General features: G+C 42.6%; 1 protein-coding gene across 3 annotated transcripts in view; it reads left to right on the top strand.

The window, feature by feature from the left end:
* Window positions 1–22,723, top strand: part of GRIP1 (glutamate receptor interacting protein 1) — a 442,838-nt gene that overhangs the window by 381,761 nt on the left and 38,354 nt on the right. For all 3 annotated transcript variants that reach the window (XM_061130617.1, XM_061130618.1, XM_061130619.1), the window contains 3 exons: window positions 8,614–8,758; window positions 11,197–11,336; window positions 11,505–11,696. In XM_061130617.1, the coding sequence (XP_060986600.1) occupies window positions 8,614–8,758; window positions 11,197–11,336; window positions 11,505–11,696 (477 nt within the window). The remainder of the gene's footprint in view (window positions 1–8,613; window positions 8,759–11,196; window positions 11,337–11,504; window positions 11,697–22,723) is intronic.

A 22,723-nucleotide genomic window follows, 5' to 3' on the forward strand; every position in this document is an offset into this window, starting at 1 on the left:
AAATAACAGAATGCCCCGTCATGAGCAACCAAGAATGATCCTGGCTGTGCAAGGAACAGTGGTAGGGGTTATTTTGGCAAGAGGCTGACTGCAGGAAAAAAACTCTTTTTTTTTTTGTAAATACTCTTCCCTTGTTCCTGCTTTATGTCAAAGCGGAAATGGCTTTCAAAGGGAAGTCAACATCCCGATCACTCAGAGGACTTGCTAAAATACAGGTGACTGGGTCCCACTCTCTCAGAGTTTCAGATTCCTACAGATCTGGGATAAAGCTGAGAATTGGTATTGCTAACAGATTCTCAAATAATGCTGAAATTACTGGCCCCAAAACTATACTTTGAGAAGCACTGTCATGAGACAACCTAATTTAGAGACTTATAAATGGTCACATAAAGAAATTTAGCAGACTCCCCTCATGGTCCAGTGGCTAGGAATATGCCTTGCCGTTCAGGGGATGCAGGTTCAATCCCTGGTCGGGGAACTGAGATCCCACGTACCACGGAGCAGCTAAGCTCACGTCCCCTAACTCCTGAGCCCATGTGCCCTAGAGCTCACAGGCCACAGCTAAGACCAGTCGCAGCCAAGTAAATCAAACAAAGAAAGAAATTAAAGTTCTGCTCTTAAACACTCAACAACTCCTTGGAACGTTATTTCCATAAGGCCAGGTCACATGACTACACAACAGTCAGGCTGCTGCTCTTGTTCAGTGGCTACCTCATGTCCGACTTTTTGTGACCTCACAGACGCCAGGTTTCCCTGTCCTGGAACAGTGTTTATTTTTTCATGTGAATATCTAAGTTAACCAGGGCTATTTATGGAAAAGATTGACCTTTTTTCATTGCATTCAATGGCAACCTTGTCATAATCAGCTGTTTCACAAATGAATCTTTTTCAGATTTCGTCATTTAATTCCATGATTATTGTTGTTGTTCAGTCGCTCAGTCATGTCCAACTCTTTGCAGCATCATGGACTGCAGCATGCCAGGCTTCCCTGTCCATCACCATCTCCTGGAGCTTGCTCAAACTCATGTCCACTGAGTCGGTGATGCCATCCACCCATCTCATCCTCTGTCATCCCCTTCTCCTGCCCTCAATCTTTCCCAGCATTAGGGTCTTTTCTAATGAATCGGCTCTTTGTATCAAGAGGCCAAAGGATTGGAGCTTTAGCTTCCGCATCAGTCCTTCCAATGAATATTCAGAGTTGATTTCCTTTAGGATTTGCTGGTTTGATCTCCTTACTATCCAAAGGACTTTCAAAATTCTTCTCAAGCACCAAATTCAAAAACGTCAATTCTTCAGCACTCAGCCTTCTTTGTGGTCCAGCTCTCCCATCCGTAAATGACTACTGGAAAAACCAGTACAGGCAGCTGTAGAGAATATTTTTTAAATGCTTCATTTTCTCAGGTCTGTCCCCCTCCAAGAAATATAGCCATACTCGATGACATGAATTCCATCACTTTTAGGTGAAGTGAACTTTGATTGACCTGTATATTTATGCATTCCAAAGTCCCTCTCCCAAATCCAAGACTCCTATTTGGCCACATAAGCAGATGCCATGATGAATTCAAGCTAGATAGTGCTCGTTTTGCTAAACAGACGGCACTCAAGAAGCCCGGGAATAACATTGCAGATAAGTAATGCTGCAATTTTGCATCTGTTCCGTGGTCCCATTAATTTCCTTAACTAGGGAGCTGAGCAGAACAAACAAGTTGGCTGGCCCCCTTTCACGTCTTTCATTAATAGTGGTAAACCTTCTGTTGTGATATAGAAGCTGTTTATAATATCATTAACATCTGTTTAGGCTCACTTTGCAAATTCCTGGTGATCCACATCCTTCCTTCTCAGAAAGTTTCTGTTCTGGTTCAACACTCCAGTTGCTCCTTTCTTAGCTGGAACAGCCTCAAGGAGAGAGTACCTTGGAGGGCTTCCACCTCCAAAATGGTCTGAGCAGAAATGGCAGTTATCACCCTCTTCGCAAGCTGCAGGGCTCTGCAGCTGCCAGTTGGGCTGCTGCCCGAGAAGGCAGATGGGTTTGGAAGTGCAGCCTGCAGCTGACTCCAGCAGCGCAGGCTTTATTCTCCCTCTTTGAATGAGCTTCATTGGGTTTGCATCACCTTGGAGAAGGAAACTAGACCTTGGAGCAGCCAGAAAAGTGACTCCCAGGGCTAGGAACCTGTAACTGCCTGCTAGCAGGTATTTGTCCTTTTGCTCATTTGTTCAGGCACTTACTGGAATCTCTGTGATGCTCAGCATAGTTCTAGACTCTGAGCACGTGAAGATGAAAAATACTTTACACATGCCATGTATATGTCAATCCTAATCTCCCAGTTCATCCCGTCCTTCCTTCCCCTACTGTGTCCACATGTGTGTTCTCTACATCTGCGTCTTTATTCCTGTCCTAGTGGGTTCATCTGTAGTATTTCTCTAGATTCAGCATGCATATGTTAACATATGATGCTTGTTCTTCTCTTTCAGCTTTCCTTCATTCTGTATGAGAGACTCTGGGTCCATCCACGTCTCTACAAATGACCCAGTTTCTTTCCTTTTTGTGGCTAAGTAATATTCCATCACATATATGCACCACATCGTCTTTATCTGTTCGTCTGTCAGGGGACATTTAGGTTGCTTCCATGTCCTTGCTATTACCTACCGTGTGTAAAATAGACGGCTAGCGGGAACCTGCTGCATACCACAGATAGCTCAGCTCAGTGCTCTGTGATCACCGAGACGGGTGGGAAGGTGAGGGTGGGAGGGGAGCACGAGAGAGAGGGGCTGTGTGTAAATATAAATAGCTGATTCACTTCCTTGTACAGCAGAAACCAACACAACATTGGAAAACATTATATTCCAATAGAAAAAACATGAATTTTCAAGGTGATCCTATCCTGATGAAGGAGACATGTAGAGAGAGAATTAAAACATAGAGCAGAAAGCATATACTAGACCATGAATTCCCAGTGGGGGCAGAAACTGGTTCTCAGGAAGAAAGGAAAAGAATCTAAACCAAAAAGATATATACGTATGGATAACTGAATCACTTTGCTATATACCTGAAGCTAACGTAATATTGTAAATGAGCTATACTCAATTTTTTTAAAAAGTGTTTTTCAGGGAACAAAGAATCTTAAATATTACATTACAATGGTGCGTGACCCTCCAAAGCTCAACCTGACCGAACCTTGTTCCTTCCTGTTTAATTTCTCTAATTAGGAAGAATTTAAATTCAGTTTTTCTCCTCAGTGGGAAGAGAGGAGACAAAAAATTTTTATAAAGAAGTATGGGAACACTGCAAGAATACATAAGAGCTGTAGGATCTCATGGGAAAGGTCTCTAGTCTCAGCTAAGGAGCCTGGAAGGTTTGCAGAAAGATAAGACAGCTAAGCCATGTTCTAAAGTGAGGGTAGACAGCTATTAAAAGGAATGGAATAATGCCATTTGCAGCAACATGGGATGGACGTAGAGACTGTCATGCTGAGTGAAGTGAGTCAGGGAAGGAGAAATATCATATGACACCCCTTATATGTGTAATCTAAGAAGAGATGAACAAATGAACTTACTCACAAAACAAAGAGACTCACAGACTTAGAGAACTAACTTATGGTTGCTGGGGGAGGGATGGGAGGAAGGGATAACTGGGGAGTTTGGAATGGACGTGTACACACTGCTAGGTTTAAAATGGATAGCCAACAAGGACCTACTGCATGGCACATGGAACTCTGTTCAATGTTTGTGGCGGCCTGGGTGGGAGGGAAGTTTGGGGGAGAATAGATACATGTATGTACATGGTTGAGTCTCTTTGTTGTTCACCTGAAACTGTCACAACATTGTTAATCAGCAATGCCCCGATACAAAATAAAAAGCCTCAAAAAATAAAATAAAGTGAGCATAAAATTCTCCAGAGGAAGGAAGATGTTTGTGCCCAGGGAGTAACCTGTGCAAGGTTAAAGCTGCAAGGCAAGTGCTTTTCAAAAGGACCACTGGGGAGAGAACTAGACTGGATTGGAATGGGAAAGGATGGCAGAAGACATAGAGGCTTCAGCCCTGTTCATGCCAAGGGGTTGACTGTATTCTTTGGTAATCGGGGAACTAATGGAAGGCTGTAAGGAAGAGAGCCACATATTCAGATTATTGCTTTCAGAATATTCTGGGAAGGAAAAAGAAAGAATTCAGTGTTGACAGGGCTGGTGAAAATAGATGTGGCAGAGAAGGACAAAGACTGGATCTTAAGTAGGAAAACAATTTAGGGAGAAACCATTGCTATAGCAACGGGGCTGAGCTGAGTCCTCAAGAGCCCGTGGCACCCTGCTTGGTGGGTAGGTGGGTCATAGGATCTGATTGTTGTCGTTGTTGTTGTTATTTAGTCACTAGGTTGTGTCTGACTCTTTGTGACCCTAGGGACTGTAGCCTACCAGGTTCCTCTGTCCATGGGATTTTCCAGGCAAGAATACTGGAGTGGATTGTCATTTCCTTCTCCATGAGGTCTTCCTGACCCAGGGATCGAACCAGTGCCTCCTACATTGGCAGGCAGATTCTTTACTGTTGTGCCACCAAAACCTTAATTGGATGGGCCTGGATGGGAGGGGAGTTTCGGGGAGAATGGATACATGTATATGTATGGCTCAGTCCAATGTGTTGTCCATCTGAAACTATCACAACATTGTTAATCAGCTATAATTCAATATAAAATAAAAAGTTACAAAATAAATTAAAATTAACATGAAAATATATTTAAAAAATAAAGACTGTGTAATGAACCATCCTACATCACCTAGCATTAATAGATTAACTTAGAATCAATCTTGCTTTAGATCTACTCCCACCCTAAATTTCCCCATCCCACCCACACACTGAATTATTTTTAAGAAATTTTAGACATCATGTCATTGCATGTTGCAAATATTGTTAATGTATCCCTAAACAATACTCTTATAAAAGACTTCTAAAATTCATAACTAAATATTGCAATAGCAATAATTCTTCAGTTCAGTTGCTCAGTCATGTCCAACTCTTTGTGACCCCATGGACTGCAGCACGCCAGGCCATCCTGTCCATCACCAACTCCCAGAGCTTACTCAAACTCACATCCATTGCATCAGTGATGCCATCCAACCATCTCATCCTCTGTCGTCCCCTTCTCCTCCCACCTTCAATCTTTCCCAGCATCGAGGTCTTTTCCAATGAGTCAGTTCTTCACATCAGGTGACCAAAGTATTGGAGTTTCAGCTTCAGAATCAGTGTTTCCAATGAATATTCAGGACTGATTTCCTTTAGGATGGACTGGTTGGATCTCCTTGCAGTCCAAGGGACTCTTAAGAGTCTTCTCCAACACCACAGGTCAAAAGCATCAATTCTTTGGCGCTCAGCTTTCTTTATAGTCTGACGCTCACATCCATACATGACTACTGGAAAAACTATAGATTTGACTAGCCGGACCTTTGTTGGCAAAGTAATGTCTCTGCTTTTTAATATGCTGTCTAGGTTGATCATAGCTTTTCTTCCAAGGAGCAAGCGTCTTTGAATTTCATGGCTACAGTCACCATCTGCAGTAATTTTGGAGCCCCCCAAAATAAAAGTCTGTCACTATTTCCATTGTTTCCCCATCTATTTGCCATGAAGTGATGGGACCGGATGCCATGATCTTAGTTTTTTTAATGCTGAGTTTTAAGCCAACTTTTTCGCTCTCCTCTTTTTAATCTTCATCAAGAGGCTTCATCAAAAGGCTCTTGAGTTCTTCTTCACTTTCTGCCATGAGTGTGGTATCATCTGCATATCTGAGGTTATTGATATTTCTCCCAGCAATCTTGATTCCAGCTTGTGCTTCATCCAGCCCAGCATTTCACATGGTATACTGTGCATATAAGTTAAATAAGCAGGGTGACAATATACAGCCTTGATGTACTCCTTTCCCAATTTGGAACCAGTCTTTACTTAAGTTCCTGTCTCCCTGATTTTCATATACATGGATAGATAAGTTTTTCTAAAGTAGTTGCTCTAAATTAGAATCCAAAAAGATGTATTCCTTGCTTTTGGTTGTAATGTTTCTTAAATCTTTCCTTTCAAGTTTTTGTTTCCAAGAGTTTATTTGTTGAATAAATCAGAAATCAGCTACATTCTTGACATGGTCTAAATATAGCATCACATCTTCATTAATATTCTGCCATTTTCTTGCCTTGCAGCGCATCACTGTTTAAACTCATTGAGTACCCTAATAAGTGCTTTTGTCATTGAAGCACTTCAGCTGCCTGATTAAAAGTGTCGCCCTACATAAAGTAACCTGAAACTGTCCTAAACACACTTACTCCTTTCCTGGTGTTACTTTGTCGTCTTAGTGATACAAGTTGCAAACCTGTCCAGAAATAACACAGGGCACTCACTGTTACCTGGGTTCAGAGAACTGGGTTCCCTGAAGAACCAGCTAACTGGAGTCAGTTTCTCTCCACTCTCCTAGTGAGTGGGACTGCATCCCAGCTCAGCTTCCTACAGGCCAGTGGTTGTTTTCATCTGGATGGAAGTTTCAACGGAAACGTCCCACAGATTTCTGGGCTCTGGGCAGCTGGGCTCCATGTACTTGGTGACTGGCATTTCCCACAAGTCCCGTAAAGAGCTGATGGCCAGATCCAGAATGCCTGGTGCCCGTTGACATGCCAGTGCTCATGCTTGCCCTATAGGGAAGAAGGGCAGTAAGACGGCCAGGTCTCCCCACTGGCAGGCACGTCAGAGTGCCCGCTCGGTAACTAACATTTACTGTACCAAGGTTTACTAATCGAAGGACTCCCCTAGAATTACATGCAGAATATAGTTGTTGGCAGAGACTGCAAAGTACGTGTGCAGTTCCAGTAATACCCTAATCGTTTATGTAAAACCCAGCTCTGATGGGTAATGATATGTCACAGAGTAGAAGAAGTTAGACTTGTGACTCTGCCTCTGTTTTTGGTTACTCTGTATCCTGGTGCTTCTCTCAGCAGCTGCTTGGCAGGCTATCACCAGCCTATTGACCACAAGTGAAAATAGAACCCTGGAAGAAGTATGTAAACCACCAGATAGAACTGTTGAAGGTTTGATGTGGAGGATTCTCAGCTGCCAGTATAAATCTGAGTCTAATGTTGAAGATATTTGTACCCTAGATGTTGATTTAAGCATTGCAGTGTGGGAGATGGTTTTTATTCTCTATGTATGGAGCTTCTTCTGAGTAGATGGAGCAGTGAGGCAGTAGAGGTGATGGGTACATCATCCCCAAACTCCTAAACTGTGGGCAGAAGTGAAGAAAGTGCTGGCTGGAGAATACACATCACTTCCTGCATTTCTCTACAGACCTTTCTATTTTATATTCATTGTAACTCTTCACTGCACACACAGATAATTGAATTGTTAATTCAAGCTTTTCTATTCCTCCTATTTTAGGGCCTCATATCATAAATGAACAGCTGCTCATTGCAGAAATATGACTGTGTTAATGCTTCACTGGGATACAGCCTGACTATAAAAGCTGACTATTTTGTTATAGTATCTACTGAACCATTTCACTGTATCCTTTGGTACAGCAATGAACAACTCCTTAACCATTCACAGCTTCCAGGCCCAAGGAATAAAACAAGAAATACTCAGAATGTCTTGTTTCAGCATGTCATCAGCAAATAAAACCCTCTGAATTTTGAGACTTCATATTTACAATCTTGACATGGTCAAAACACCCGACCATGTTGAAGGTGTCCCATGATATCTTTCAAGCCAAGGCTTTAAGCAGACCATACTCACAAATATTTTCCTTCATACCAACATTAGATGGTAAAAATTAGGTCACTGCAGTGTGGCAACGTGGTATATGCTACTGAAATGTCATTTACATGACTCCTAGTCTCAAGAACAGAGAGGAGAAAAATCATTCAACCCTGTGTTTTGGGAAAAGAATCTAAAAAAGAGAGGATATATGTTTAACTGAATCACTACTGTACAACTGAGATGAACAGAACATTGTAAATCGCTACAACAAACAATTTTTTAAAAACCCTCTGTTTGAATATCTGTGTATTTGCGAATAAGATTCATATTTTAGGACACAATCAATGAAACGATAGATAAGGGGCTGCAGATTCTCAAGCCCCACTTAACCGTGCATATATTAAAGTTTGCTCTAACCATGAGTAAAATCAACTTTTCTCTATTGAGAGTTAGCTTGCTTGTAAAGCCTGAAAACAGGACTTGCATGGCCCAATCTCTTTGTTTACTGCATGAGTCTTTCCACCCATATTGCCTCCTTAGCTATATCTTCAGTCCCCAGATATTTATAACACCCTCACAAAACACTAGGCAAGCACTGTGCAAGGCAGGACCACCATATTAAAAGGCCTGCGGTGCCAGCTGGGTAGCTCTCTCACAGGTTTAAAACGTAAGTCATTAGGCAGAGAACCCCTTCCTTGACCCTTGATGACAGCAACATCCCTATATTAGAATGTTACAGCCAACTAAGGAAATGCTACTTCCCAAAATAATTATTTTCTGAGACATAATGCTTTGATGATGATGTCTTGAGTTTCTTATTTCATGTGTGAAGATATGTGTCTTTTTACTCTGCTTCTTCCAAAGAAACCGATTATGATCCATTGGCATTTATTGCAGATGAACAAGAAAGTTCCGGAGCAATTATTTACACTGTGGAGCTGAAGCGCTATGGGGGGCCCCTTGGCATCACAATTTCAGGAACTGAAGAGCCGTTTGATCCTATAATCATTTCAAGCCTCACTAAAGGGGGATTAGCTGAAAGGTACCATTTGAATCAACTGCTACAATTACCTGTGTCTGAAATGGGTTTCCTTCCCCACAGCTGCATAAAAACATGCTTCCCTCTCCTGGTTGTTTATCTGTTGACTTTTTCAAATCGCACAAAGGATTGATTTTAGAGCTTGAGAACTCTCAGGCAGAGCTTTGACTTGAAGGGCATCTTATAAGCAGTAAAAGGTGTCCTGGGCTTAGCCTTGATATTATTCTCCAGAAGCGTATAAACTGACCACAGTCGACTAGAGGTAAATTTATCTTGTGTCCATTTTGAGAGGAGGAGACTAAAGTTCAAGGAGGTCAAAAGGCTTGTCTGATTCAATTCAGCAAATGTTTGTAGAGCCTCTGTCACCTGGCTTAGCCGCTGAGAGAATGACTGACATAAGCTTCGTCTTCAAAGATTTCAGACAACAGTGTAGGGACTTAATAACATCTTGAAATGTGGAATGCCCATTTGTCCCTTTGGCAACTTGTTTCTGTTTGCATGCGTCCCACCACCACCTCTCACACTGATTTCTTTCCAAGACAATGTTGTGGGACATACTTCAAACCCCATAACCAGACCTATCCTCCGGCAACCTAGCTCAGGTGTGCGCATACGTTGCTGGTGCTGACACTTGAAGACAGTGGTTTGCAAAATAGAGATGAAGCATCACAGAATTTTGGAGCTGCAAGGCACCTTAGAATCAGCTCATCCAGCATCCTCATCTGGTAGGCGAGGGCACTGAAGCCGCTCCAAAAGGGTGGTCTGTTGAAATTTTGTATTCTGATGCTGACAGACACCTATGACATGTATCCTCTAGCCATCCCCCCGTCCTAGGTTTCATCTGTTAAGAGAGACAGAGGGAATGATTAATATGGATCTGACTCGGCAACCTCCTAGTCAAGTGTTCTATGGCTCTTCCATAAACTGGAGAGTTTTTTTTTTTTTTTGGTCAGATCTTAGTTCCCCAACCAGGGATTGAACCCAGGCCACAGCAGTGAAAGCGTGAGTCCTCCCATTGGACTGCCAGGGAACTCCCTGGAGACTCCTTATGAAAGAATGAATTGATTTTTTTTTTTTTTTCAGGAAAAAAAGATTTCTCGCGAGTAGATTCTTATAATCTGTGTGACCCGGTGTCCGCTCTGGTGCCCCAGCACTAGTGATGCCCACCAGCCCCAGAGCGGGCTGGGGTCAGGTCACTCGGGGTCAGGTCACTCGGGCACGAGCGGCCTGTGAGTTGGCTTCCCCCACTCATGTGTTTAAAGTGAACCAGCACCCCAGAGGCTATCATGGGATTCCCACTCTATATCCTTCAGCCCAGGTCAAGAGATCTGAAAGTTTAAACCTTTCCTGGGGGGGGACTTCCCTGGTAGTCCAGGGGTTAAGACTTCGAGCTCCAACTGCAAGGGACGTGGGTTTGATCCCTGACTGGGGAACTAAGGTCCCACATGCCTCATGGTGGCCAAAAAATAAAATTAAACCTTTCCTGAGTTTGACTGCTGTGAGTCTGTTCCTTCCCCACCTGTGCTTCCAAACAAAGATAGATATGGTGAACATCAGAATTATAACTTCCAGACTGCTAGTTCAGAATTGGGTGAGGATGGGAAGAGCAGGGAAAACATTGAAGGTTTCTCTGTTGATCAGTAAATTAATTTTCTTTTTCCATTGCAAGCAGAATGTTAACCCCTTTACATGTGTTTCCCTATTTAGTCCTCAGAGCTTCCCTGTGAGGTGGTTTTCTCCATTGTAGTGATGAGGAAACTGACACCTAGACAGGTGAAAATAAATTGCCCGAGTCACACAGCTGGTAGGTGACAGAGTTGGCATCAAACAAATTGATTCCTGGGACTTCTCTGGGAGTTCAGTGGTTAGGATTCTGCACTTCCACTACTGAGGGCACGGTTTTGATCCCTGTGAACTGGGATCTTAAGATCCTGCAAGCCACGTGACTTGGCCACAAAAAGAAAAAAATGTATTGATTCCTGAGTTCAACCTTTTCAATCCTTGGAATCACCACCAGGGCCTTTTGTCTAAGCCTTGCTTCCAGTAAGCTGGGACACTGATTGTGTTCAACATTTCTAAGTCTGTAGAAAGAAGGACTGCTCCCATGCTAAACATCACTATGTTGATTGACCAATATTGTTTGTTTTCTTGGGGTTTTGAAGAGTGTTATCAAATGACTCCACTTCCTTGGAATTTAAAAAGCACACAAGTCCTTTTAAAAACCTAATTAAAACTTTTTTTTAAATTTTATTTGAAACCGAAAAGTAATTTACAACGGAAGTAGTCATCTTATAACATTGCCCAGGAGAAGGCAAGAAGTGACTTCAAGAGACCCTTGCCAAGTCTTTATTGTTGTGAACATATGAAGTATGTCAGGGAATTTACATTCAGTAGCATTCAGGGATTATTTCTACCTTTCCTATTATTATTTGGTATTTCAGAACTGGTGCGATCCACATAGGAGACCGAATCCTAGCCATCAACAGCAGCAGCTTAAAAGGGAAGCCTCTGAGTGAAGCCATCCATTTGTTACAGATGGCAGGAGAGACTGTCACCCTGAAAATTAAGAAGCAGACAGATGGTGAGTGGATCAAGAGCCACAATTAAGGATTTCTAGTGGATTTCCTTCCCTAAAAGAATGTGCAAATATCTACGTGTGTACTTCTGGGGAAATGACTCTTCAGCCAGGGGGTGTTGGCATATCTTTGTATTTATATTTACTCTGATACTTAAGCTCTTTTCCTTAAAGCCCAGTCAGCATCAAGTCCCAAGAAATTCCCTGTTGCCAGCCACTTGAGTGATCTGGGAGATGTGGAGGACCCATCTCCAGCACAGAAGCCAAGCAAACTCAGCGACACATACCCCTCCACTGTGCCCAGCGTGGACAGTGCCGTGGACTCATGGGATGGCTCTGGAATAGAAAGCAGCTATGGGAATCAAGGTATGTCCTAGCCGTGGGGAACCGGAGATTTATCATTGGTGAAGCTCATGTTTCTCAAAGATCCACCTTCTGCTCCATGAAAAGAATATTTTACTTGTGTCTACTTGAATGCAAACATAGCAAACACATTGAATATGGTGGCCTTGAATTTTCTCCTCTTTAATGCTAAAAGGTTATAAACATCTATTCAACACTAGGAGACCCCCGTTAGATCTACTGTTATTCAAGTGTTCGATCCAGAGCTTGTTCTTCAAGCATAGATTAATATGAGGCAAACCACACAATATGTTGGGTCAATGAAGACCAGCTGCATTGTCTTACTTTTTCAGCAGCCTCTGCACAAAGATGGAATAGGGAATGCTGGAGGCATGCAAGGAGATGAGCCAAAGATTCCTGACCCCATTTATTCCTGCCTCTGCCTGACTTTTCATAGCAACTTGTAGGGGTTTCCGCCAATACTCATCCTTAGAGTTTTCTATACTGTTAATCATAGTATGAAAAGTGAAAGTTGCTCAGTCGTGTCTGACTCTTTGCAACCCATGGACTATACAGTCCACGGAATTCTCCAGGCCAGAATACTGGAGTGGTGTGCCATTTCCTTCTCAAAGGGGAATCTTCCCAATCCAGGGGTCAAACCCAGGTCTCCTGCATTGCAGGCAGACTCTTTACCAGCTGAGCCACGAGGGAAGCCCTAATCATAGTATGCAAAAGTATTTAGTAGTTTTTCTTCACAAACCTCATCTTCATGTGATGAAGTGTAACCTGTATGAAAGGTTAAACCTCAGTAACGGAATATAAGTACCAAAACGTGTTAGACAGAAGACAGAATATAAACACTTATTTTATTTATTTTTAAATATTTATTTATTTATTTGGCTGTGCCGGGTCTTAGTTATGGCACATACGATCTGTAATTGCGGCGTGTAGGATCTAGTTAACTCACCAGGGGTTGCACCCTTGCTACTTGCTTTGGGAGCACAGAGCCTTAGCCACTGGACCCCCAGGGAAGTCCCTAAAGGCTTCTTTTAAAAATCTGTTTCCTTCTCAGTGATACTTAGCATCCAAAGAGAAGTGAGTCAAAAACTCTCTGTATTTATTCTCAGCCAAGCTTTGTGTGTGTCTTGTGCTAATCCTTCAGTTCTGTCTGCCTCTTTGTGACTCCATGGACTGCCTTACCGTCTCTCTAATGCCCTGTATAAATTCCAGCCTCCGTGGAATGTAAGGCCTTTCCCTCATTTATAAAAGATGAAGAACCATTTATTATTTATGAGGGATTTTGAAAATTTGAAATCCTAGATGGGGAATAGTAGTCATCATAATAAGAAATTTGGCATTTATAAATTAAAAATCGTTATGGGTTTGAAGAGAGAGAACAGAGATGTAGACAAAATGGCAATTGGGATAGAACTGACATCTTCCAAGATGATGAAAAATTAGTAATAATACCTTGTATTTGTAAAACACTTTAGAGTTCATAAAGCACTTTTACGTAACTCATTTCAAGTGTTTCTCATAAGGAGCATGGAAGCTGAAACCACAGGATTTCGATGTTGGGCGCGAATCTGAAGTCGGCTGGTCTGAGCTCCAGCGCAGCCCTTGATGGCCTCTGCAGCCTGGCTGCCCGCCCCCACCCGACGTGGGCTGCTGTGCCTGCCGTGACGGGCTGCTCCCTAACTGCTGAGGCAGCTCCGCCAGCTCCCGGTCCCAAGATCTGACGGCTTGCCTTCTCACTTGTATCGAGCTGAAATGTGTCAGCATGTAGCTTCGGCCTGTTAGTTCCAGTTCTGCCCTCAAGGTCATTCCGAAAGCCTCCTCCGCTTGACAGCCCCTCAGCTGCTCAAAGACAGCCCTCGTGCCTCTTCTGAACTTCTCCTTCTCTGAGCAAAATAGCCCCGGTTCCTTTCACTGTTCCTCACATGACTTACTTCTGAACATCTTTGTCATCCTGGGAGCCTCTCTTCTGACGAGGTTCAAGTTTAACTCTGTTCAAGTGTAGCGCTCAGAAAGGAAAGTCATACTACAGTCTGGCAGTCCAGAGCCCCTCAAGTAACTCACGTCTGTCACCTTCATCACTGGAGACTGTAGAACCCATCAGCGCAGTCTACCTCAACATAAGAGTTCTGGTGATCACTTCCTGTCACTCATCTTTTTTTCTTTTTGGCCACCCCTTGTAGCATTTGGGATCTTAGTTAGCCCTGCCCAGGGATCAAAGCTGTGCCCCCTGCACTGGGAGTGCAGAGTCTTAACCACTGGCCCACCAGGGAAGTCCCCTGTCTGTTGCTCATCTTGAGCTTGTTGTTTACCAGGATCTCAAAGTCTGTCTTTTTCCCCTTTCCTTGTGATATTGAGCTTAAACCTGATCTCTCCAGATAGTGCTTGTGAAACTGACTTTTTAAAGGAAGGTATAGAACCAGACCTTTTTCCCCCATGATATATCATATTGTGAGATATTCTTTCTCCATCCTGCCTGTGCAGCCTCTCAGCAGACCATATCTCAGGAAGACTTTTACCTTCAAGTCTATAATAGTTGTCCCATTACCAATAGGATATTGTACCTCCATCACACATATCTTCCTCCATAGGCCAGGAATTCTTTTTCTGTGGGCACCTTTCTTATTGGTCTATGCTTCTAGTCCAAAAATGTCAAACTTGCCACATGCATTCATTCAGCAAATATGTAATGACTGGCATAATAGAAGGCCAGTACATGATGGGTATACAAGGTTGCACAAAGAGACAGCTTCCTGATTCTTGTGGAAGAGGTTACCCAGCTGAAGGACCAGACAGTTAACAAGTACCAACAGTGTGAATTTTTACTTAATGAAAAGAGGAAAAGGATGGCATAATCAAAGCTGGTGGAGAAAGAAGGAGTAAGTTTAAAGAAGTCTCACAGTGGGATGACTCTCAATTCTATTGATGCAGACTGTTTCTAACCTGCCTCTGGGAACCAGCTTCTTTCACACCCATCTCTTGACCCTTATATTCATGTCCTTCTGCCTTATCAAGAGCTTATGCTTATGGGCCCCTTATAGCCCTTTATTCTTCCTTTAAACTCTAAGAAAAGCCTATAATTGCTTTCCTTAGAATTTGCAAAGGTCAATCAATACAAGAGGAGACTGACAAAAAGGTGATACCTGGACTCTGTCATACTCCTAGATAGTGAGACTCTTGTGATGTCTGTATTTCTTGATTCTTTAAGTCAGGCAGTCTTATCCTGTTGTACATATGCTTTAGATAGTTCTCTCATTTGAGTTAACTTTTTTTAGCTTTAATGAGGTTTAATTGACAAAATTATATGTATTTAAGGTATGCAATATAATGACTTGATATCCATGTGTATTGTGAAATGATTACCACCAAGTTGATTACCACATCTATCACCTCACATAGTTACCGTGTGTGTATGTGTGTGTGTGTGTGTGTGTGTGTGTGTGTGTGTGTGGTGAGAAGCCTTAAGGTTTACTTTCTTTGCATCACATATACAATAGAGCACTATGCCAGTTCCGATTCCCAGAAATCATTCATCTTATAAATGAAAGTTTGCATCCTTAGACCCATATCTCTCCATTTCTCCCACTCCCCAACCCCTGGTAACCGCATGCTACTCTCTGTTCCTCTGAGTTTGGCTGTATTTTTAGATTTCACAGATAAGTGAGCACATACAGTATTTGTCTTTTTCTCTCTGGCTTATTTCACTAGCATAATTTCCTCCAGGCTCATCCATGTTGTTACAAATAGCAGGATTTTCTTCTTTGTCATGGCTAAGGAATTTCCCTTGTATGTATACACATATTGCACATTTTATCCATTCATTCACTGGCAAGCACTTTGGTTGTTTCCATATCTTGGCTATTGTGAATGAGAATCCAATGACATAGGAGTAAAGCCATCTCTTCTATACAGATTCTATTTCCTTCTGATATATACCCAGAAGTGGGATTGATGGATCCTTTTTGAGGTCATTTTGATCATTTGTATTCTCTCAGAAAAAAGAAAGCAACTCCATTTCATCCAGTTTTTCAAATGTATTTGCTTATAATTGCATAATCTCTTGCTTGGGTCTTGTCATTTTCTTCTTGGTTTCTATAATTATATTCCCAATATGGTTCTGTATCCAGTGTATTTGTCCTTTTATTCTTTTTCCGCATGATTATATGGGTAGTGGTTTATTTTTATTTAGCTTTTCTTTTGTACAAGGAACTGGCTCTTGCATTTTTTTAATTTCACTCTGATTTTTTAAAAACAACTCTTTGCTTTTAATTTGATTAACTTTACTCTGTTCTTTTTAGATTTTGTTCTGTTTATGATTCATTTATCTCCATGCTATCTTATAGTTTTCATAAAACATCATGGTGATGTGTCAGAAAAAAACACCAACATGTACAGTCAGAGAGTCCAACTTTCCTTGAATGTAGTTAGGGAACACAAAATGGTCCATACAAAGAGTAACACAGAGCAGGAAACTCAGGCAGGATTTTCTCCACTGGGGGAAGAGAGGGGACATTTTTCTTTTCCATTTGATTTCTTATCTATAAGCTCATGTTTCATCTCCTTCAGTGATCTTGCCTTGCCCAGTTTTTCTTGAGCTCTCATGTCTATCATCTCTTGTTTTATAGAGACGTGTATTTTTTTAATTTTGTGATAATATATTTGGTCATGTTTATCATTTGCTCCATAACAGTCTTTTTCTCATGAGTAGCCTTCATCTGCTATTGCTTTGTTTTTCTGTTCCCTCTCTTTTTGTAATATTAACTTAATATGTCTTATAGTAGTTCCCTTTAAATTATTGCTTATCTTTAAATGCAATGACTTCTTCATGAATTGAAAGTGAAAAGTGAAAGTCATTCATTCGTGTCCGACTCTTTACAAGCCCAAGTCCGTGGAATTCTCCAGACTATAATACTGGAGTGGGTAGCCTTTCCCTTCTCCAGGGGATCTTCCCAACCCAGGGATCGAACCCAGGTCTCCCGCATGAAGGTCTCCTTCATGAATTGGAAGGGTGCAGAATTTACCCCTAGTTCAGTCCTGTGATGAGTGCATTCTTCCTCTGCCAGCAGAGGGCAGCACCCGCAGGCCAACCACAATGGAGAATTTCTCTCTGCCTCCCTGCCTCACTGAGAGATTGCCTCCTGCAGTCTGTGGGCTTGTCTCTCAGCCCACCTTCCTGGCTTTTTCTTGGTGCCAGATGGGCTCTGGGGCACTTTCTGCCACCAGTCATTGCGACCATTCTAGTGTTCCAAACAAAACACTGTTTTGCCTGATGCCGGGGCCCCTGCTTTGGAGGACTGGACTTTCTCCAGCATCTCTGGACAGGGCCGTCCCTGGCGGTACAGCGGTTAGGACTCCCTGCTTCCACTGCAGGGACTGCGGCTTCAGTCCCTGGTCTGAGAAGTCAGATCCCACAGGCTGTGTGTAGTGTGGCCAAAAAAAAAAGTTTCTGGTCAGAAATGTCTCCTCTTGGCTTCTTACCACCACCTCTCATCTGAACTTAGTAAGTTTCCCTATGTATTATGGTTCAGTATTCTAGGTTTGCTGAAGATAGAGTTTACATTCTGTTATTTGCCATCCATTTTTGTTTTGAGGTGATTTCTAAGAGAAGGTAGAACTATTTTTGCTCTGCCTTTCTAGCACTGGAGAGTGAGCCAGAGTTCACTCCAGTTTCATCTAAACACTTTGAACATTTCTTGGCAAGTGCAACTGCAAATAGTTACACAAATGTATGATTTGATTTTCTCATTTTTAACAAATTGGGGCTGTAGGAAATAAATTTGGCAGGAAATTATCTGGCTCACCCTCCTATGCTAAAATTGGCTTCCAAAAATCAAATTAATGGCAGGAGCTACAATCACAAAATTGTCGAGTTGAAGATTGATCCTCAAAACCATTTTCTGATTTTAAACTTTATGAATAAGAACCAACATTGCTTAGTTCACTTTTCTAAATTAATAGGAATGTGAATTAATAGCTACAAATGGGAGATATTTATCTGCACCATATTGTGGTATAAAAACAAAGTAAACACCTAAAATTAAACTCTTAATGAAAAAAATCTAGACTGATTTTTTTTTTTCTTTTGGCCACACCTCAAGGCATGCACGATCTTGGTTCCCTGACCAGGGATCAAACCCAGGCCCCTTGTAGTGAAAGCATGGAGTCTTATCTGCTAGACCATCAGGGGTCCCTGACCTCCAGGATCTAATGCCTAATGATCTGAGGTGGAGCTAATATAATAATAATAGAAATAAAGTGCACAATAAATATAATGTGCTTGAATCATGAGGAGACCATCTCTGCCCCCACCCCATGCGTAGAAAAACTGTCTTCCATGAAACTGGTCCTTGGTGCCAAAAAGATTGGGCACTGCTGCCCAAATTGAATTTTATACCTTGTATTAGTTTGCTTGGGCTGCTATAACAAAACATCACATACTGGTGGCTTAAGCAACAGAAATTCGTTTTTTTATTGTCTGGGAGGCTGGAAGTCCTTGCTCAGGTGTTGGCAGGTTTGCTTTCTCCTGGGGCCCCTCTGTCCTTGGTCTGCAGATGGCCACCTTCTCATCGTGTCCTCACACGGCCTTTCCTCTGGGGACGTGCATTTTTGTGTGTGTGTTTTGTGTGTGTCCACATTTCCTCCTCATAAGGACACTCATCCCGTGGGACCATGGTCCCACCCTCAGGACCTCATTTACCCTTACTTACCACTTTAAAGGCCCAGTTTCCAAATAGAGTCCCATTAGGGCATCAACTTATGAGTTGGGGGGGACACAATTCAGTCCATAACATCCTTCACTTTATGATACAAAGTATAAGACCAGATACTGAAACCTGGATGTGAAAGAAAGAAAAAAGGAAGGGCAAAAGGGAGAGGAGGGGAAAAAAAGAAAAATGAAAACGGTTTCCAGTTCTGAATAAAAAGAATAATTACTTAGGAAATACATTCTCAATTACTTCTATCTTTCCATTTTTTAATCGATTTTGCATTTTAAAACTAGTTTGCAGTATCATACCTGTTAATTTTATGTGCTTACATCATCACTCGATAAAAACAAAGTCTAATTATACTTCTGGCAGTTGATTTTTCTGACACCTGGGCTGCTTCATTTATTTTATTCTTTTCATGGCTTTTAAGATTGGCGCCTGGTGTAAAGGTATATTCCTCAGAGCCTATTAACATCTTCTCAGCTATGGAAACCAGCCTGCCTTTACCCAAACCTAATCTCCCTGAGCTATTCTCTATTTTAAATTATGCTGTCATCATTTACCTGCATCAGTTAAGGAGTAGGTTCACTTATATAGAAAAGAAAATACAAGGACAGTGTTTAAACAAGATAGAGGGTTATTTTTCTCCCACTGTGGGAAACAGCATGGGGAAAGCAGGTAGCCCCACAGTGTTATCAGGACCCAGGCATCTTCCTGCTTTCTACTATCTTAACGCCTCTTACTGTTATCAAAAATGTGGGGTCCGGCTGCTCGCCACTCCAAAGCCAATAAACAGGCCAGGTTGGTGGAAAGGGAAGTTTGCTTTATTTCAGATGCTGGCAACTGGAGGGGGTGAGGGTGGACATGTGTCCAAAGGCCGACTCCCCTCCACCGAAAATCAGTGGGACCAGAACTTTTAGGCTGAGGGAGGGTGCTACGTGCAGAAATGGCACAGTCAGCCCTGACTTGTCATCTTCAGCTTGGTCATCAGCGATCTGACCAGGGTCATCTTGGTTGTTTTAGGTAGTTAGTCTTCAGTTCCAGGGTCAGATTGTTTCCGTTTCTTTGAGGCCAGTTCTCAGAATTGTGGCAGCTTATGTCATGCGTTTAGTCTGGTTGTCATGTAATTAACTTCTTCCGTCTGATGGCAGTTTCAGTATTTATAAGACAGCTCACAGGATATGGCTCAGAGTATTATCTATAGCCCTTGAGAAGAAACTAAAGGTCCTTGACTATGCTTAATGTTGTTCAGTCACCTAGTCACATCTGACTCTTTGCGACCCTGTGGACTGCAACATGCCAGGCTTTCCTAGCCTTCACTGCCTCCCGGAGTTTGCTCAAGCTCATGTCTATTGAGTCAGTGATGCCATCCAACCATCTCATCCTCTGTTGCCCCCTTCTCCTCTTGCCCTCAATCTTTCCCAGCATCAGGGTCTTTTCCAGTGAGCTGGCTTTGCGTCAGGTGGCCAAAGTATGGGAGCTTCAACTGCAGCAGCAGTCCTTCCAAGGAATATTCAGGGTTGATTTCCTTTAGTAATGACTGATTTGATCTCCTCACTGTCCAAGGGACTCTCAAGAGTCTTCTCCAGCACCAACAGTTCAAATCCAGTACTCACGTACGGATATGAGAGTTGGACCATAAAGAAGAATGAGGGCCAAAGGATTGATGCTTAATGACTACATTATTATTATTTGGTCTCCTTTGACTGTTTTCCTTTGTTTCTGCATGTTCTCATTTCTCTGATTAAACTTTTTCTTTGATTACAGTTTTCCACAGACAAAAGACAGGCAGAGGACATGGGGGGTGGCAGGGAGGGGTGCGCCGAGATAAGGTCCTGCTCTGTTTCATTCATCTCTCCATTCACTGCCATTGCCCTTGTTATAAAGCCTTCATCAGGCTTGAAACAGTTATTTCCTCGATCATCTTACTTTGAGCCTCTTACCATTCTGTATTACTATCAATGAGCTTTAGAAAAACTAAATCAAACAATGCCACTCTCTAAAAACAAAGAAACCAAAAAAAAAACCTCTTTTGATGATTCCCTGTTGTAGATGACACCCAAAATCCTTGGTTTAAAACACCAAGTTCTTTTCAGTCTAGTCCCCAACTGTTTTATGGATTTCATTTCCTGATATTCCCTTGCAGGATCTTGTACTCTGCATCTTGAATTTTTCACTCTTCTCTAAGTAAGCTTTGGTTTTCAGTACCTTGACAGCACTAGATGTTTCAATGTTAAACAGTCCCTGCCTTTATCAGTTCTAAATCTGCTGGGAAATAGAAACTGGAGTCAGCAGTGGATTAAAATATCAACTTTTTACTTTTTATTTTTTGGCAGAGTTGGGAGTTGTTAGAAAAGCTGAGTTGAATGTACAGCCAGACTCAGGTTTCTTATTCCTCTACCCCACCCCAAGTCTGATGTTGGGACTTAAATAAGGGGGAAGTCAGATCTATGAGGGCTTTCCTAGTGACTCAGACAGTAAAGAATCTGCTTGCAATGCTGGAGACCCCGGTTCGATCCCTTGGTCGGGAAGATCCCCTTGAGACAAGAATGACTACCCACTCCTGTATTCTTGCCTGGGAAGTCCCATGGACAAGAGGGGTCACAAAGAGTTGGACACAACTGATTGACTAACACTTTCCCTTTTCAGATCTACGAAGCAAACTGTAACCCCAGCTTGTCAGTTGGATTTGACTTAGGTGAATAGAACTAAAAACCCTGATATCAGAGTGACTTAAATCATAAAGAAATAGGCACTTCAGAGCTAGTATATAACTCCAGAGTGTCATGAAGGACCCGTGGTCTTAACTATATCTTCTCTTGTATGCCTAGCACTTGGTTTCCACCCTTGGGTTCACTCCATGACCCAAGATAGTTGTTGGGGCTGCAGCTGTTTCATCTACATTCCATCTACATTCCGGGCAGCAGAAAAGAGGGTTGTAAGGAGCCCTTCCGGAAGTTTCATTTACATGTCATTGGCCAGAACTTTTTACATAGTTAAATTAACACTTAACTTCAAGAGAGGCTAGGAATTAAGTCATTCCCTGAGCACCCCCAAAATAGGCACCCTCAAAACTGGTAAAAAGATGAAGAGTGGATGTTTGACAGGCAGTTAGTAGTCTGCCACAGCCATAGTGCAGTCTTGGCCTCCTGCCGCCTTTGAGCTCTGAGCCTCAGGAGTGGGACTCAGGTTGGCTTACCTCATGGTGCTACAGCATGGGAGAGGATGAGCCCGCGGAGAGCTGGAAAGGGCCCAAGGTTACGTTCCCAGGGCTCTTTTCCAGAGCTGGGCCAACTGGGTAAATCGATGCTCATCCTCTGGGGAGGAGTAAGTACAGATGGTCAGAGGGACCATAAGGTCCCTGGACTGCTGCTCACGCCTTGAGAGTGAAGCAGGCCCCCAGTGGTGGAACATAAGGCTAGGAAGCGAGGTGTACCACGAGGGCACCTCTTCGGTCCTCCTGCTCAGCTTCCCCTGTGCTTCCACTGGTGGATGCCCGCTTAGCCCCTTAGGTCCCAGCTCATATGTTGCCATTCCATTGGCACCCTTCATGACCTGCTTTCTGATCCCCAGACAGATCTCTGTTCTTTTCTATCAGTGTGTTCAGATGGAAAGGGTACCACTTCTCACATGCTAACAGAACTCTTACTTTCTATCTCTGCCTGTTTCTCTTCCTCTTTCTCCCAAAGCTATACTAAACTGTGGATTTTTCTGAGGACAGGAATCTGGTTTTATTATCTTTGCATCTCAGCTCCTCCTGCAGTACCTGACAAGCCTTAGAGGTGCTGGCGCATGCACGCAGGCTAAATCACTTCAGTCGTGTCCAACTCTTTGCAACCTCATGGACTGTAGCCCGCCAAGCTCCTCCTTCCTTGGGATTCTCCAGGCAAGAATACTGGAGTGGGTTGCCATGTCCTCCTCCGGGGGATCTTCCTGACCCAGGGATCGAACCCACGTCTCTTATGTCTCCTGCATTAGCAGGCGAGTTCTTTACCCCTACCGCTACCTGGGAAGCCCCTGGAATATTCACTAAATCAGACATGCTGATTTCCTTCTTTCCCTGTTTTATAATGAGACTGAGATCTTGACAAATTGAGTTGCTTAGTAAATAATAAAAGTAATGGACATTAAATGAGGTTTCATTAAAACCTCATTGTGTTCCAGGCATGTCTGTGAGTGTTTATGTGTATTATTCTCCTTAATTTTCATATCAACCTGGTGAAGCATGTGTCACTATCTATATTTTACATGGAGGTGAATTGGCCAAGACTGCAGAGCAAGCAAGTGGCAAAGCTGGGATCTGAACCTGGGTTTTGCTTACTTCATTCT

This window comes from Dama dama, chromosome 3, assembly GCF_033118175.1.
Source record: "Dama dama isolate Ldn47 chromosome 3, ASM3311817v1, whole genome shotgun sequence".
Lineage (NCBI taxonomy): Eukaryota > Metazoa > Chordata > Mammalia > Artiodactyla > Cervidae > Dama > Dama dama.